The 19,177-nt window shown below is 39.3% G+C and overlaps 2 protein-coding genes and 1 non-coding gene across 3 annotated transcripts in view; 2 read left to right on the top strand and 1 right to left on the bottom strand.

Moving 5' to 3' along the window:
* Window positions 1-11,120, bottom strand: part of rbfox1 (RNA binding fox-1 homolog 1) — a 69,021-nt gene extending 57,901 nt beyond the window's left edge. Inside the window, exons 1-2 of the mRNA XM_037256377.1 lie at window positions 11,026-11,120; window positions 3,326-3,373 (exon numbers count right to left, since the gene is read on the bottom strand). The gene's annotated coding sequence lies outside the window, so the exon portion shown is untranslated. The remainder of the gene's footprint in view (window positions 1-3,325; window positions 3,374-11,025) is intronic.
* Window positions 11,121-14,489: 3,369 nt separating this feature from the next.
* trnal-uag lies at window positions 14,490-14,571 on the top strand. Its single transcript has one exon. It is a non-coding gene; the product is annotated as a tRNA-Leu (tRNA).
* A 449-nt stretch (window positions 14,572-15,020) lies between these two features.
* The window catches only part of sept12 (septin 12), a 28,288-nt gene continuing 24,131 nt past the window's right edge, over window positions 15,021-19,177 (top strand). Inside the window, exon 1 of the mRNA XM_037256309.1 lies at window positions 15,021-15,281. Within this exon, the coding sequence (XP_037112204.1) occupies window positions 15,227-15,281 (55 nt within the window). The 5' untranslated portion in view covers window positions 15,021-15,226. The remainder of the gene's footprint in view (window positions 15,282-19,177) is intronic.

Raw genomic sequence — 19,177 nt, 5'->3', positions numbered from 1 at the left:
GTGTACACATTTTCATCACAAACGCACTTAGCTAACGTGCAACCAATTCAATGTCCACATGAAGAAATGCATTTGTTGTACATTTGTATTGTCATGTGCAAGGAGAAGCAACATCATGCAAAAGGCCGTGCAGTTTGTGTGTGAGCGTTTGACTTCTTTTTCCATCAGGAGTTGTATTTTTATACTCGCCCACACATATTGCTCACAATAGCAACGTTGATATTAAAACCTTATGCAATAAAGGTTTCAGCTGCATTTGCTACTCGGACAAATGGAGGGGTGTATCGTTTGTGGTGTTGTGTTTTTTTTTGACTGATGCGTAACAAAATAAAAAGTTAATGCACATTGCACAACCGTGCCGAACTGTAGCTTCCAGAATGTAGACAGTAGATGAAACATGAATGTGAGCAATGTGATTTGAGTAAAAAAAACTAAAACATATATATATTTATATTTATATATATTTACATTTATATTTTATTTTTAAAAAGTTTTTTTTAAAACAACCACACACCAAAAAGTGCAGTGTGAAATTACATATACATATGTATACACATACATATATATAAATGAAAGATGAAAAATATTCAGAGGTGTTTCCTCCCGTGCAAATACAACTACGAGTATCTTTATCATAATTCTACAGCTCATTTTTGTTAAGTTTTGTATCACCAAACAATATTTGCTAAAAGCAAAGAGAGCAAAGAGAGGCAGCATCTTTGTGCAACCCACGACAACCACAGCCAACAATCAATATTTGACTTCAGCAATTTACAAATGACAAAATCCATACACGTTACAATTTTGCCATCCTGCAAGACACCACCTGCGGCAAAGCACAAATATTCGTCTAGCACCGATGTTTGTGCAAACACTGGGCTTGCTAAATTCAACTTTCAAAACACATTCTCTCGCTGTCATTTTGAATCTTGCATTTACATTTTAAATTTCATAACAGCTCTCTTACCGTATCTAAATATGAAAGAATAAACTCATTTTTAACTTGTTACACATGCACCAACCACACACTGATGTAGTGGCTTGGAAACCATTACAGCTGAGTGGTGAGGCAAGTGTCATAAACTACATTATACCACTAGAAGCTCCTTTTATAAAAGCTGACCTGGATAAAATACTCTATATCACCTCTTAATTCTCACCTCGGGTTACATTTCCCACACTAGTTCCTGGCTTGACAGTCAAGACAGGGGAAAAAAAAGAAAATAGTGGCCATGAACCTCAGCGTTCACCCTCCTAGCCTCATAAATATTATATGATGCCTTTCCTGCACAGGCAAACACATATTCATAGCTGAAAATGTGGATTTAAACTTGGAGTTGTTAGAATGCTGTGTTGTGGAATGAGTTTTACTCGCCACGATAAGATCTCAGTTTTCCTTTCCTTTGCCTCATTTTATTTTTTTTCAGTCATTTGTAATTTGTAGCACCTCAAGGCTCATTAGCATACGGAATTATACGCTATAAACTCTTGGTTGCCAAATCAGTTGGTCCAAAATGATGGTCAAATACAGAAGCCAGTTTTTTTTGTTAGCCTCCATTGTTGTCATTCAAGCTCTAGCCAAATCCTCGGCTCTCTTTATGTCCTGCTGTTTTCAGCTCAAACCTCAGGCTCTCGTAGATATGTGAATTTGCACATGCAGCTTCCTCGGATATAATATATATATTAAAAAAATCAAGAAAGCTTTGAGAGCAGATTTAAGATGGCCACAGCACTTGAGGAAATGACTAAAAGACTAAGTGTTGGTTTCACCACTGTGTGTGATAACTTGGGAGCTGGCTGATGGATTTCCATGCGATACATCAGGCTGGCCAATATCATCAAACTCTTTGCCATGGTATGATTGCAACAGTAAATTCCTGGCTTGTGTTTCAACCACAGGGTGTGTTGGTAGGATGATAACAGATGTAGCGACCATGTGGAGGCACAGCATTTCACACAGTCATCTCCAAGAGGCAGATGAAATAGAGCGCTTTGAATCTTCAATCTGTCCGAATCCACCATTTTGTTATTATGCAATTTTTATTACAAAGCCATTTTCACCATAGTCGTGTGCAATTTTAGACGCATGATATGCTCCAAAAACATTTGGTTGGATTCCAAATTTATTTACATTTTTGAAAGGTCAGAATTGATTTAATTTTCTTTTAAAAAGGTCAGAATATCATACATTTCCTGCAGTTGTTATGGATATGATGAGTGCCATTTTTACCCACTTTATAAATCTCCTTGTTTTTGACAAACAACTTTTAACTGGCTCACGTAAAATGAAGTAGTGACATATAAAGTCATGAAATGAGTGCCAAAACACACATCAAAAATTCAGAGCCAGAAAGAGACGACGAGGAGTAGTCTATTTAAAGGAAAACCATTTCCCTGAAGTATAATTTGCTGATACAGATACAGTGATGGAGAGAGAAAGCAACAAACACACACGTGCACACTCACACACACTCACACACGCTTACATAAAGACGGAGAACTCCCCGATGGCTAGACTAAGAGTCAAAATAAGGAAGAAAAACTAATTAACTGATGAAGTCCATGGTGGGCTCTCTCTCTCTCCCTCTCTCCCTCTCTCTGCACTGAACAATTCTGCAAATTAGGAGTGTTCTGCCCCCTGCTGTTCGCTCACACATCCAGTTATTCACGCCCAGCAAGAATTTTGCGATCAAACAGGAATTATCATGAAGCAGTTGGCCGATAATCGGTATTGTCAAATACCATAATTATTATGATTTATGGCGTGTGTGTGTGTGTATTGCACAGACTGAATGCAGAGTCGCCTGTGTGTATGTGTGTGTATATACACACAATTATTTTATTTCATGAGTTACCTTGGAAATACATATTTGTTTGTTTCATGTAATATTTTAATTACATGTTGAGTTAACTCTGGCTGTTTTCAAATTTTATATATAAAAAAAAAAACATTCCCTGCATATAACACTGTTGGGTATTCTTATTTTTCTATAAGAGCTCTATATGTAAAATGCAAGAAATACAAAAGCCTCTGCAGGGAATCTTAAGGATTTTTGCTCCCTCTAGTGGTAACTGTCAGTTATGGCATGAGCTGAAACTGAAACTATACACTACTGTATGTTATGTATGTCCAGTAAATAACTGGCAGTTTTAGTTGGCAATAAAAAAATCAAACCTTGCTTAAGTGGGGGGAAAAACATGATTGAGAGGAAGCAAATAATTGACTAAACTTGGTGGGACAACTTTGGCTGTCAAAATGTTCACGTTGTCCAACTGTACAGTACGAAAAAAAAAACAAATTTGAGTCCAGCATTGCTGTACTTACAGGGTCGCTCTAATTTCAATCTCTGCAACTTTGTCTCGTCGTTTAAACCTGAAAAAAAAAAGACAATACTACATTGAGATGACCTACATATTCAAAATACTTGCCAATTTCATTTCATATTTTGATTCAAAATAAAACATGCTGTCGATTTGAATTTTCATATTTGATGACAGTCAAAAATCAAACCAGAACAAAAATATTCAGGGAACACCACAAACATTCACAGGGTCCATAATTTCCTTGTAAAAATGATTCTACGTCATCTAAATTTGCCTAGCAATATCACATTGCAAATGTGCTATAACAAAGAAACGTGAATACCTTTCAATATGCTCAGTCATCAATATTCCAAAACCATTTTACTAAAGTTACCAACCTATTTTGGTGACAATAGTTCCTTCCTTAGTTACCATTTGACTACTTAAACAGTTCTTTTCCAGTCTTTCTGAGAGAAACCAAGACCTTGATTGGACCGGCCTCTGTAATCAACAACATTTATCAAACTCCGAGACCCTTAATTTAGTCATTTATCACACTGTTTGGGCTGCCTGATTAGAATTATAAACTCTCGTCCCTCTTGCCACTCAGCCGATCTCTGAATGAGGACTCTAATTGAATAAGTCGAAGTGCTACCTTGACTGATGACTGTTCTCTCTCGCATGAACTGCTCAAACAGCTTTCTTGGTTTGGGCTGATAGAAAAAGCAATAGCAATAGTTTTGATACATGTGCTTATTACCTCTGCTAGAAGATTTGTAGATATCTCGAATACTGTGCGGCCGAAGATAATTTTGTCTGGTAGGACAGGGGGAGTCAGCGTGTATGAGTGCAAGGTTTCTTTGCTTTAAGCCAGGGCTGTCCAACTCATTTTTGTCAAAAGTAGATAATGATAATAATGATTACTAAATCACCTACAAATACATCATATTAAATATTGCTTTTTTTTTTTTTTTTACATAAGACATGCATCATCTGCTCTGAGAAATGCTCCTATCGTGCCTACTAAATTGCTTACGCACTTATCTTTGGATGACACTATCTCTCCCCATTTATCTATATTTCTTTTTCCGGTCGTCAGATTCTTTGTTTCGGGCGTGTCGTGCTTTCAATGCTTTCCCTATTTTTACTTGACCTGTCTTCCCCTCAATCATGCATTTCTGGCAAGCCATTCTTCTTTTATTCTTCCATCCTCCCAATCTCAGTCTCGCACGGCGATGTATGCATACTCTGATTAAGTTTGGATTAGCCAGGCCGCAGAATAGGCAAGTGAAGCTGGAGGAAGAATAATGATAAGACTGTCAAATGCTGTGGGAGTGGGAGGATAAGAGAATGAGTACAGAAAACTACAGGCGTTGGAGAGCCATTTTATTACTATCCATCCATCCATTTTCAGCATCGCTTATCTTGTTGCAAATTCTAAAGTACATGTTAGGGAAAAGTACTGGATGTCTCGCTCCATGTATAATTTTAATTTATGTAACATAATGGCATCAGAACCATTGTAGCAATTTTGCCAAGCAAAACATTTGACTGCTATTGGTTTCAACTTTAAACCGTTTTCTCGACCCCTTTTCAGAATAATAAAATGATTTTGAAATAAATTTAAAAAAAATTAAAAATACATTAAAATACATAGAAATAATAAAAATGAAAAATAAAAGTCATTTCTCCAAGACTGTTGACACTACAGTCTTAAATAATTTAGCCCTGGGGCTAGTTGAGTACCGGGGTTCAGGACCATGGTCAGCGCCCGATTTGGAAAGTCAACTGAAGAAAAAAACATCCCAGACAAACAAAATTGAATCGAAATAATTTCGAATAATTTCAAAATAAATAATAAAAACAAAATGTAAAAAATAAATATCAATAATAAGAATAAAAAATAAAAGTAATTTCTCTACTACAGTCTTAATTAATTTATCCCTGGGGTCAGTACCATGGTCAGCGCCCGATTTGGAAAGTCACCTGATGAAAACATCCCACACAAACCAAATTGAATCGGTAATACAATCAAATCCAGGCAGACGTGGATCCAATGTGCCATACAATCTAGCATTAGAACGAGCGGGGCACATGCTTACATCTAGTCAGTCATGCTGTGCTGGAGTAGCTCTCCACTGTTCAGACTGAACGCTACCTGGTCATTTCATCAGATGGGAAACAGCAGGCTGTGACTGCGCCATATATCAGGTCCAAATGAGATGTCAGGGGTCAACTGCAGCACAGCACATCGCCCTTTCTCCAAAGGCTGCCTATTTGTCACCACAAATGAGGAAAACAGCATCCTCTGGGGTCCTTGACACACGCACACACACATACACGCAAACACGACCAGACACATTCACTAATTAGACAGCCCACACATGGCTGAATGTGTATTATAGAGAAGCACAGACACACATTTTGCTCTTTAGATGGAATTTGAGAAAGACAAATTTCTTAAGTTAAAATGTGTTGGTTTTACCATTTTTGGCCAACAATTATATTCTGCTGTTAAAAACTCACACAATTGGGAACCTTTATAATTATTCAGAGAGATTCAAACACTTATGCAGCCTTGTGTATTTCATGTTCAATGGATTCTATGTATGTATATGTGTATAACAGACATAAAATCACCCTTCCATGGCCACGTGGCTGCCACCGACAGCTGTGGTAGTTCCAGTTATTGAATCAATGGGTAATTGGTCTCACTGGAGATAAATGATGGCATATGTGCGTGATTTCATTCTTGTGCATACGCGTATTGGACATGCTAATGTACTCAAACGGTATGCAAATATTCCACAGGAGAAAAAAAAATCTGAATTCCCATCTTGATAATTACCCATGAGGAAAGATAGCGAGGTGGCCGCATTTACTAAAATGTAACTCAACACCTAATGGTGTGTTGCAGCAACAAAATGACATCACTGAAGATGACATCACAGAATTGCACGTTCATGGAGCTTCACTAAAAAACGAAATAAAAACACGATAATGTCATTGCGCAATCTATGGGAACGTGTATGTAAATAATCCATCCTTGTGAAGCACACGTGGACATAATCTCCACTGAGATGATAAGAAATAAGTGTCTGCTTGAAGATGGCTCTTGGGTGGATTTGAAGGCGTCAGCTTTAGTATCTTAAGAGAGATCGAGCATTTAAACACACGTACACACACACACACACACCGTATCAGCAGTGGCCTTTCCTGGCAGAGACACTGAGCTTCTGCGTGTATCATAGCAAAACCTTTGATGTGCAGAACCATTTTGCATGCTGCTGATCCCCTTCCACGCTCTGTCTTCTTCTCATACGCACACACACAAACACAGCGCCAGGACTGAGGTAGATGTCCAAGTTATCTAATGCTTTCAGTGCATGTTGTGCTGCCAGACTCAATCTGGTTTGAGCCAGTTCCTAACGAAGAACCAGCCAGGATGCAACATCAAACGACATGTAAAAAATAATCGACCAACCGGATGCAGGGAGAAAAAGCTTATGCCCATTTTAAGAGACTAATTTGGGATGAGATGTTACGATACAAATGTTTCTGGTACCCAAGTGACTTTAATTTTTATTTGATACATTTGGTCTCGACTGGAATAGTACACACTATACGTATTTTAGTCCGCCACCAATTGTGCAAGTATGTGGAGCATGCAGACGTGGCACAGGTCGTGCAGCATCTCCAGGAACGCACATCCGTTCACGTCAATCCATCAAGATTTGTGTTTCCTGGCACAGTGTCAAGAATGGGGAGGAGATAGGAGGTGACAAGCTAGTACACACCTCCATTTGGATGAGGCTCTGGGAGAGCAACGACACATCAGCAGATGGTCAATGCACTCATTTTGAATCGTCTATGCAAAAAGAAAAGCAGAGCTTTATTTTCAACTGGGATGTTTTATTGATTAAGATTGTTTGTGTGAGTAAACGGTTTGAATAAAAACTCTCGTGAATAAAAATTCAAGTGATTAAATCTTCAATGGTGCACAAAGATGGACGTTTCTCATAAACGTACAGCAGTTTCGAGCGAGCTGTAATCTCTGCATCGCAAGATCTCCACGCAGCAAAGATCTTGCATTAGAGAGATAAAGATGGTCTCACTGTCAAGTAAGATGAATGATAATTAAGAGAAATGTCAATCAATCAATGTATTTGACTTGAAAAGTCATTTGTTTTTTGATGGAGCATTTTTTTCTTTGTGCTTTCCAAAATAACAGCAGCGACTTTTGCATTTGCCTCCCTCCGCCTTATTACAAAGAAGCCGGCGCCTTCTTCAAGATGAAAAGCTAAAAGCTGCCTCATAAATACCACTGAACAAAAATCAGGCAGGCAGCTTAGGTGACACTGTATTCATCTTTGAGGTGATGAAAGCATTAGATGCTACTTTTCCAGGCACCGTGAAGCCCATGAAGATTAGTCTCATGCTTGTTTATTAATGCAAAGCGTGTATATGCTCAAAAGCCCAGATCTGAGAGAAAATCCATCATCACATGAAAGGCTGCTAAACCTCTGCCAGTATTACCACCAGCACATAGCTCTGGCACGATCACACAAACACACACATAGACTTGTTAGCATTCTCCTCCGCATCCCACCTGCTGTGACTGCTATTGATTACACTAGGGGACCTACATGACCCTGCACAGTGAGAATCCACCATAAATGCATAGTTTCGTCTACAGTTGATAGCCTGGCCCTGGCCTTGGTCCTGAAGAGTTTCACAGCCTATTCAACCAGGCAAATAACAACTTAGTTTAATGATTGGATATTTTGGCATTCAATTTTCTCCCCACCGACTCACAACGTCCCAAGTCGAGGTCAGAAGCATTATAGAGATGGTGATATGAGCTCCCTTTTTGGAAATGGTATGTCCCGCCAGCAGGAGGGAAGTCTATGTGAACAGTGTGTGAATGCACACCTCTGTCTTGGGTTAATTATTATTAGTTTTTATATTTGTATTATTTTTATTATTTTTTTCATTTTGTTTTTATTTTATTTTTATAAATACACACAATCTCTGTTGGATTTTCTCTTATTTGTTAGGACAAAACTATGTTCAAATTTCACTTGGTACGTTGGGAAATTTATATATATCATGTATTCTCTTTTTGAATTGAACTGTTGGCAAAAAAGATGATTTCCATGCTATTGTTACTTGTTTGCATGTGTATGACAATGTTGTTACAACAGATTTGTTCGGTTTGGTAAATACACTCATGTTAATTAAAATATTATGAGGAATGCTAATTATCCAAAAGAAAATCCTACGCCTACACTCCAATTCAAGTCCTAATTACTGGCGACCCTGAGCAGTGATAATGGTTTTTTTTTAATATGCCAGAAGACTGATGTGTGGTAAACAGGAAAGAGAAAATGACATCTTTGTTTGTAGTATACGTCTTTTGTCCAACCCCATGAAACAAAAGTATGCATCTGCTGGGCTCAGCTGCTGCCGTCTCTGTCGGTGTCCCTCTGTGGTAGCGGCAGGAACATTTTAATCACTTGCTGGCAGATTAAAGAGGGGGTGGAATGAAAAAAGATGAGAAATATCTGCCGCTGCTTCCTAGAAGATGGAGGCGAGTAGGGAGGCCCCCGGAAGGCAGAGAACCGGGAGAGAGGTGGATATGCTTTTGTTGACGCAGCAACAACAAATATTAATAATGAGAGATGGATAGAGTGAGGACTGAGGGGGGGGGGTGTGGGGGGCACTAGACATTTATCGCCTCTGCCAGAAATGATGGCGTACATGACAGCAAGGGCCACACCTGCGACTCAACAGTACAAATGCTTTCATAAATTACAACTAAAAGAATGTTCATACAAAAAACGAGCTGTTCATGTACTGATTGTCACAAAGAACAAAATTTCTTAATCGCCCTTTGCTGAGTCTTAACTTTAATCTGACTGGGCAGCATCTTTTTAGACAATACTTCTTCCTCACTATGGTGAAAAAGTAATTGACATTTCTAGACATCTATTGTCAGAGGCTGAAGTGGATCATTCTGCTCTCTGAAACAAAAACAAAAAATCATGTGTGATGGGAATGTAAATCTTTTCTGTGCTGGAGTGACTTTGCCAAGCCAAGCGGAGCAAAAGATTATATTGTCAATAAAAGACTCAGCAACCCCCTACTCACTTTTGAGTAGAAGAAACTCGCTCTGAGTTTCCTTTTCTACACTCCTTATGCAAAGTGGGACATAACTGGCAAAGTAATGAAAAATAGACAAAAAGTATTTTCTGAAAATCTAACAATGCTCGCCGAAATACTGAGCCATGTTGATTAACATCGACTTTGTGTCACCATTAGTCTAATCATTTTCCGCAAACTCCAATTAATGCGTATGTAAATGAACACGATTTTCCACATGGCTCCAATATTAACTCTCAAACACTGGCTGCTAAACGCTCTCCCCGGGCCTGGTTACTGCTGAATTGGTGCTGGCAGTCTGTCGGCATGCAAAAGGCTCTTTGGACTTTCATGAGGCAATCAATAGATGGTCCCTGCCTACATGACAGGCAGATTGTTGCCAGCCAAACAGCAGATGCTTCTCTCCCTTTTTTTGCATATTTACCACATGAAAGATGTCTGCCATGCAAGAGTGCTTTCTCCCTACATGCTTTAATTAGTCCATATTGATTTCGCCTCAGTATTTCCCCCATATGGTTAAAATGATCATTGCACTTAACAAAATAATGCTTGGATAACCATCATCACATTTCAACACTATTTGATTAAAAAAATGCTACCACAGAGTGCCTAAAGTGGTCACATATTAGAAATATTTTTCTTAAACAGCAGAGGTTTGAGTACTCAAAATTAAACGTATTCATTTTCTGTTGGAGGTTTCTATTATTGTTTTCATCCAGCCATTAACTGAACCGCTTTGGGGTCCGGGGTCACCAAGCCTGTTACAGTTGCAGCCCTACAACAACACAAATGATCACAGCAAGCTCTGTGAAAGCCTGAAAACAATTCTGATGATTTAACGGTGGAATCACCAAAACAAGAAAATGTTTTAAAAATATATATTGGAAATAAAGTGAGAAATAAAATCAGACTATATAGAGTACTGAGAAATAATGGATTTTTAACAATGGCAGTACAGACCATCCCTGGAGTGAACGAGATTCTTTACCGTTTTTTTGCAATGACATTATGATTCAATCAGCAAATTATGACATTACCGTTTTTGCAAGAAATACTAAATATCTACCATTCTCATTCATCCGAGAGCATACGAGAGAACATGCAAAGTCCTCACCTGAGATTTGACCCCTGAAAGCAGATCAACTAACCACTAGTCTACCCTTCTACTTAAGTGTGTCACATAAAAATAAAATAAACAGCTATAACTCATACATCACTTTCATACACAATTCTTACCCTCTTTGATTTGTGGGGATATTATGTCAAACATGGCAAGTGCACATGTAGGCACAGTCCCAACAGAGGTCCGAAAGGAGCAGCTGAACAGGAATCATCAAGCTTGGCGGGCTACTAACAGCAATTAAGTTTCTTTTTTTCTTGATTGCATTTTATTCCTTAGAGCCACCAGAATGCATGCAAAACATTTAGACATCAACAACAAATAAATTGAAGAGCCACGGAAACCAATGTGCGGAAGCGCACCTATGACAGTGAAATGTAATTCAAGACACCATGAAGAGATCTTTTTTTGTGTGTCGGTTGTGTTGCAGCTCCACTCACCAGGTTGCACACCTCTGGATACTCCGCGGTGAGGAAGACTGTCACTACTGGAGGAACCCACGCGCGCTTCGCGCTGCACTTCTGCTCTCCAGCTTGTGTCTGCTGTGACAGTAAAGCTAGCGAGATGCACTGAAGCCACTGCACCGGAAACTGTATAAGTACACCTTCAAAATAAAATATTATGTACGGAACCTTGTAAAAAAATATGAACATGCTTTATTTTTTTATGCTGGGATAAACTGGCACAGTCTAAAAAGCTTGAAGTAATTGTAAAAACGTTATTGTCAGAAAACTGCTTTTAATATTCCTTCGAATGATAAAACAAAATGTCTGAAACAACTGAGGAAAATTTGTGAAATCAGAACATTTATGTGAAATCAGAACAGTTCACCAGCAGTTGCTGTTCAACCTCTGAGTTTCCACTGAAATGAAAATGGAAGAAATGTCTTCCAGGGTCCAATTTTTGCCATCATAAAAACTAGTGGGTTGCACTAAGAGTGAATTTCTTTCGACTGCCTGAGGGCCATGTTCCTTATCTGTTCACGAGGCCATCTTTTTCCATTAGTTCATCAGAGCGGCGTCATATGTCGTCTCTTAGGTCAAAGCGAATTTTTCCTCTTCGGTAGGAACTAAAACCTGGGCCTGCCCATTCAATGCGGATCAATATAGATCAATCAAGACAAATCCGTGACTCAGGCCTTGCTGACTTTGATTGCACGGACGTGAAAAGCCTTTGTTGGTAGGTGTGTACCTCTCTCAAAAAGTTCAGAAATGTGTTGATTGCTTTTCTAAAAGCGTACAAAGTTGCAGGGCGTCATTGAAACTGCTGAGATATTGATTATGAATTTTATTTGAGTCCATGGAATTCCATCTAAAGTTTTATCTGACAGAAGCCAGCAGCTCTTCCATTTGGCCAGAGAACAATTTGTTAACTAGCTCACTTATTGGCTTCTCCCCTTTCGAGGTGTCTCGAGGCTGTCAGCCTCATCTGCCCGAGAAGAGACGTCTGTGCCTGCAATCGGGAAGCACATCTGCGGAGGGTCATGCAGACCTCTACAAGGCTGTAATACAAATGTGGAACTGGACCAACCCTTCTACTTTATGCTCTTTTCAATTACGTTTTCCATTTTAAGCAAACAGCTAATCAACAACTTGAAAATGCCCCCCCCCCCCAAAAAAATCCCTCTGATTTACAGTATAAATAAATAGAAATAAAAGCCTCAATGCTAAACTTGGCTAATGACCAATATACTGTAGCTGCAATATAAAAGTTCATTAAGAGTGACCCAGGTAAAATGTGTGACCTGGTGACTAGGAAGCAATTTGTACTCTGCTACCATAAAACATGAATACGTCAGGCAGAGAACAGGGTGACATTGCTGGAATGGATGATCCTGTGCCAGCTTTAATTTGTGCAAATGCACAGAGGCGTACATGCGTGCACGTTGTACAGAGAGAATAGAGGCCCATTATTTATATTGTGCGAGCAAAATATAAATCACAGCAGACAGGACCAAGGAGGTTTGTCACAGCTCTGTGACAACACCACCATACACGGTTTGGATGCCTATGGGTTCACTTTTTTAAAACAAATAAAAAATTCAATTCAATAAAACCATTCCAAAATTCAATGAATTCATTTCAATTTGTTTTTACTTGTGTTCACCTAAATAGACAAATATGTCCATCTAATAGTAACGAGTCATTGTTGTGAGTCTTAGTAAGAAATATTTTCATAGTCCTTATGAAGTGCAATATTGGCTCAGGTTCCATCCTTTTTTTGCTTGCACTTTGCAGAGACTAAATGCTGTGATAATATTTGAAGCTTCAATCAGTATGCATAGAGAGGTGTAACTGATGAAAAAGACATCACGCGGTGATTTAATGTGGACATACTCATCAGCAGTCCAAGCAGCGCCATTTGCGGTCATTGGGAAAGAAATTTCAGCCTGTCCGGATTTAATAATAACGTTTAAACTCGATCGTAGCATGAGGTCTCTATCTAGTGAATTGGTTGGGCATAGGTCAGGTAGCCGCCAAAAAAAAAAAAAAAATTGGTTTGGAAAACCTCTCTAATTGCATGGCCTGTGGCATCGGGGATGAGTGTAACTAATGCTTAATTTTACTTGAGAAATGTCACAGGACTTCATGATTGATTCAACTAAAACCACAAATGGGTTCCGCTTCCAAACTTGAAATAGTGGCAAAGTTCAGAAGCATAAAATAGTTGAATCAATGAGTGTGGCCTACCAATAGAGGGCGCCTGCGTACCACTTGTACTAGTCTCACACTTGAAAACCACTGAATTAGGAAATAAAAAAAAAAATTCAAAATAATATCACTATTTAATCAGCATTTACAAAAATGGACGGACAGACGGTGTGACTAACAAAAGTGTCGTCAATCATATTTTGAGATAGTTCTCAGTCAACAAGCTAATACTCTCCATTGCATCACTGACAAAAATACATCCAAATGAATGTTGATGATGGTCAATTGGAGGTCATTGTTCCCATCGCAAACTATTACCGCCGAAAATGATTGCTGCATGTACAATCACGTTTCAGTCTTTTGACCAGAATAAGATCATAACACTGATCATCACGGCTGTCGGTTTTGATTGATGTGTTTGCATGCCAACACATGCACACAAACAGCTTAGTGTTTAGTGGGCCCATTATTTATGTCACGCAGAAGAAGTTGAGTTGTTTACAGGAGTATTTGACCAACATGAAGTTTCTTGAACAGCAGATGCATTCAACTGAATCTAAAATAGATCAGTGTTGCTATCTGATAAACCTATTTTGGGGTTTACAACTCCATAGCTATTCAATTTGTGGAATCCTCAATCCAAGTATTGTAAATGGACTTTTGGATCGGACCATGAGGATCATTTTTGCTACTCACTGGACCATTTGAACAAAGCTGTGAACAATGCCAAAGCAGCTGTCAGTTTCTTAGCTTGAGTGGCCATCTGAGAATCTTTTAGAGTGCGATAAAATAAATATCTTTTATATGCTTAGTTTCCTTTAAAATAGGGGTCATAAAAGTTGTCTTCATCCCAGGCCAGAATGTACCTATAATTGCCCTCAGGGGGGGCGGTTATATTGCCAAAACATCTCAACTAAACGTAACTTTATTAATAGAGCACTTTAAAAACAACCGCAGCTGCATACAAAGTGCTGTACATAAAGCGAAACTCCCACATTAAAAGTTGAAACAATAAATTAGCAAGATAAAAACACAAAAATGCTGTCTCAGGAGTCAAAGGTCAAAGAATGCAAATGTATTTCAGACGAGATTTGAAGATCGATAGAGAGCAGCCTTGTTTAATGAAACATCATTCTTCGTGAAGGGAGACCAGAATTGGAGTTATGTGCTCCCTCCTACGAGCTCCAGTTAAGTTTGAAGACCGCCACAATAAATGTAATCACTCTCAGATTTAATGGCATCGATGTATGCTTGGTAGTGTGGCCGAGCGGTCTAAGGCGCTGGATTTAGGCTCCAGTCTCTCATGAGGCGTGGGTTCAAATCCCACCACTGCCATTTATTTCTGCCCCATTTTGGTTAGCACATCTGCCCCACATTTAGTAATTCATGATTTGATTCCATCCAGACAGTCGCACATCCGCAACTTTTATGAGGACCACTACTTCAAGTTTTCTCCTCTTTGACTAAAAAAAAAAAAAAAATGAAGGCAATTAACCCTGAATCCATTTCAAAAGTTTGCAAACATCAATTTTCAGAGTTACTGGCTTTCACTTAAACATCTCGTCCCACTCGTAGCCAAAGGGGAGAAACCAGGCTGGAGGGAAGGTAAGAAAGAAATTTGATTGAGGGATTTTTCCAGGTGTTGTGCGCGTCTCCGCCCACCATCCATCCATCCGTCCATCCCCCCCAATCTACACGTCCCCCTCGGGTCCAGTTGAGTCCGGGGGTCGGCGGCTGGAGGGTTGGCTTACAAGGGGGGCGGGCCACTGTGACTGGGACCGAGTGTTGCTGGAGCCAAATCGGACACCAGTGAGTGGCCACAACGCGACGGGACAGCAGTAGAAGCGCAGATTACTCCTGCCAATTAGTCAATAGCTCTCATTTGGTTTGAACATTCAATATTTTAGGAATCTTTTGGAGACCAGGAAAAAAAAAAAACTTCATTCATCAGACTTGGAGTGGCATCACGGAGACTTCTTTACTAGACAGGATGTCGGCACTCTCCGTGAATGACCACCTTGAAGGGATTTTATCAGATTTTGAAGGTATGTGAAGTTGTAATATTGAATTGCTTTACTGCCGCTCGTTTTGTTGCTGTAGTAAAAAGGAAACGTGTAATTGCACCCTTGAGCTGTTTGTTCATTCAGTGCAAAGAGGAGACTTCTTGTCTGCATTGGGGCTGCACAGGAGTGGCATGACCTCCTATATTGACGTTTAAAAAAAATAAAATAACTTAAAAAAACACATCAATGAACTTAATATAAATTTTTTGGGACACTTAATTGGAAAACTCGTTTTGAAATGTGATGTCAAAGAAAATAGTTTGTTCAATGTATTTTAAAGAGGGTTTTGGGAAAAAAAAGCTTCAAGTGATGACAATTTGCATTTGTGGCACACTAGACAGATGCATGATTTACTTCAGCCAGCCACATAAAACAATATGGCGGGTGGGATTTTCCACCCAGGCCTTCAATTTGACATTAGTATGACAAAAAAACTCAAATAAATGCTTTGCTCCCAAAACATCCTCATTATGAATTCACAATCATTAGAGTTAAATGTAAAACACTCCGAGCAGGTAAGCGACCAACAAACAAACAAAAACAAAACCCTCTGTGTGAGAGAGAACATATGCATCCCATCAGTAGACAATAGCAGCTCTTCAGCTGCAGGAAATTTGGCTTTGTGAATGGACACCCTGTTTGACTCTGTTTCATCACATCCTGATGTTCATACCCACATACAGTCGGCTTGCTTGACTGACATTCACTTTTCCATATCTCACCTCATCTTCTCTTATCTATTATCAGATATGTACTTTATATGTTCAATTTTAGATAGATAGATAGATGTCATATCAAAATTCTGCTTTCTATTAGATAGCTGCTGCTCTTCCTTTTGTCCAATGATTGGAGATAAACAACCAAGACAACAATATAAAATCAAATGTTTTTATTTGTGGACATTTCCATCATGAGAAAAGCAGATGTCAAAAGCGGCACACTCCTGCTCCTCATCAGGGTGATCCATCTTGTCCTGAGGCCCCGCAGGGCCAGCGCAACAAAAGCTGCCCTCTCTCCTTTCATTCTTAACTCTCTTTCCACATTCCTTTACTAAGACAGGTGTTGATTTGTGCTTCTAAACAAATTAGTGTAGCCTTGAGCCATAGACTGCCACAGTAGCTTCTTTTTCACAATTGTACTGTAAAAGGCTTATGGACACCACAGATTTTTTTTGTCAGTCTTAAAAAGTCAAGTGGCCCAAAAAAAAAAAAAATCAAAGGAAAGGAATGTCTGCAATGCATGTCAGTTCATACGCACCATGGTGTTCCATCTTGTAAAGTGCTTGGCCATCAACTGATGAAAGCACAACAAGGCAACAGACAAAGAACGGCTCACACAAAACTCTTTATTAGCCTTTGTGTGGGTGACGTTTCCTGTTTGAGCCTATGGACCAAACAACAGTTGGCATTCCTTGAGAAATAGCGTTCCAAAGACTTATGCCCATGAAGGTGAAACATCAGGTGGAAACCTCGAAATGACAAAAAGGGGCTGTTGCATTTCTTTAAATAATAATAATCATAATAATATATAAAAAATAAAAATCATTTAAATAAATAAATAAATGATAAGAATAATTCAAAATGTGTATTTTTATTTCTAAATAAAAAAAAACTATTGTGTGTTTTAAACCACCCGTAATAATAAATATCAAATATGAATTCCAAAGTGTCACTCGTGAACCTGCAAACAAAGTCAAGGCGCTTGATAGGCCATTGAGACAACAGAGCATTCAGGCCTTTGGCTGACCCGGGAGATTAGAAGAGGCCAGGGAGGCCAAAAGCTGCCTCACAGTCCCTGTCACATTCTGGTACTGCTAGAGATCAGAGAGGGTCTCATGACTTACTGACCCAGTCACCCTACACACACACACCAAATCACAAACACATAGCCCTCGTTGTCTTTGTTCCCGACAAGCTGTCCTCACAAAAACATTCCAGCTTGTACTAACGTGGTGAGCACATCATACAAGGACCCAGACTGTCAGTGGTTGGTAAAATGACAGCGAGAAAGATGTAATACAGGTAATTGCATATAATACTTCCTATTAGTTGCTTCTAACACTGTGAATCTGTCAGTGTTTCCACCTAATTGGTTATTTATTTCTTTAAGGGGGCATCTGTCTCAAGTGGGTCCCTAACCCGACACATGCTCAGGTAGCACCTGATGTGGCTGGTTGCCAGGCCATTCTTCTCTAATGGATCAGAAGTTGGCAAGACATCAGTGTGTGCTGTCTTTTATCCCGGCATGTCTGAAGTTGCTTAAGACACCCTAAACATTTTAGCCATTGAAAGAGGGGAGACGAAACCATTAGTGTAGATTAAGTCGTTTGTACAGATAAGGAAAAACAGTTTTCAGATGATTGGATTAAAAAATTATTGTTTTCCCCTGAAAATTGAAGCTGCACACGAGTCTTAAAATGTTGATTTACAAAAAAAATGTCTGCAGATTAGGAGGCACAGAAGTGTCAATGCAACTCAACAGTGGTGGTTTGAAAATGAAACAGCATAAAGCATTGAATGGTTTCCCCTCATTTACTTTGTCATGATCCTCCCATCTTAGGTGTGTTACACTCAAACTATTTACGAGGCTGACACACCTACAAACACCAGGTCAGAAGGCCTTTAGCATTTTCCACCTAGTGTCCAAATTGTAATCATCCTGTGGCTGACTGGTGACATTTGTAAAATCCAATTTTTGACTGACGGGTCATTTAATCCATGATTGCATCTGTCTTATTTTTCAGGTGCTTAATAATTGCCAGATATCTGAAATAGCCATAAGCAGCGGTCATGTATTTGCCTCACCCTGTGTCATTTTCAGTGTTCAAACATTGCAAAGAGCTCTTTGGAATGTGTATTCCAGATGTGCTTTAGCTAAATTGGAGTTGTTTTAATGCATGTGTCTGTATGACTGTTATCACAGATACTCACTGGATGGGCTCGCAAAGTCTGTCTGTTCACATGTTGCCTTATCTGTCAGGGTTACCTGTATGGAATTTGCAAGAAATAGGGGGAGGACGGTCATAGACATGCCTGGACTGGGCCTCCTCTTATTGTGTGTCCAAAGAACAAACTGGGCCCCCCTGGTTCTCAAAATAATCCATCTGGCTGGTCATAGCTGTGTTTTCAAAATATGCAAATGCCAATTAGTTAGTTTGAAATCGTCAATTAGTCTCGAGCATTGCGTGATGTCATTAATGATCTTGACCCTGAGAAGTAGCAAGCAGTTGTTCCATGTTTTCCCTTCTCAGGGCCTTTTGCCAAAAGCTGCAACAACTGCAGCGCGTCATTCTTCTGTGTTTACTGACTTTACCGGAAGAAGACACATGAGCTCATTTCAAGCGTGACCCTTATGTAAACGGCAATTTTCCATTTGTCACTGTCAGTCTCTATAACGATGCAGAAGACACAAACGTTTCCATGTTCATATTGTAATGCAGTTAAGCTAATAAACCTAAGGCCATACGCTAGTTTTGTTTTTTTCACTTTTTTCCCCAGCCTAAGTTTGGTCAGTGAATGCAACCTGAGTCCCATTTACAATATAATAATAATTGGCTATTGTATGAGTATATTGCGCAATGTCCACCATCAGGCTGCTTGACTTGTTTTCATAACAATACCACCCAGTGGGTACGTTTCAATAGTGTTAGAGCGTTCCGTAACGGAGATGCTAAGTTGGTAGTGCTATTTATTCAAAGATACGACTCTGCTGATGCCTTATCGCTGAACATTCTGTCACGCCTTTCCCAAGATGGCAGTGTAAAAGGAACTATTGTCCAGTGTTTTGACTTTCTTTATTTGACAATCGCGCAGCTGTCAAAACTCATGTCAAACGTTTCCAAGGATTACAAGAAAGCACTGTACATTATACTACAGTAT

This window comes from Syngnathus acus, chromosome 8 (genome assembly GCF_901709675.1).
Source record: "Syngnathus acus chromosome 8, fSynAcu1.2, whole genome shotgun sequence".
NCBI classification, from domain to species: Eukaryota; Metazoa; Chordata; class Actinopteri; order Syngnathiformes; family Syngnathidae; genus Syngnathus; species Syngnathus acus.
Note: the sequence above shows the minus strand (reverse complement) of the source record. Positions and strands in the feature narration are given on the sequence as shown.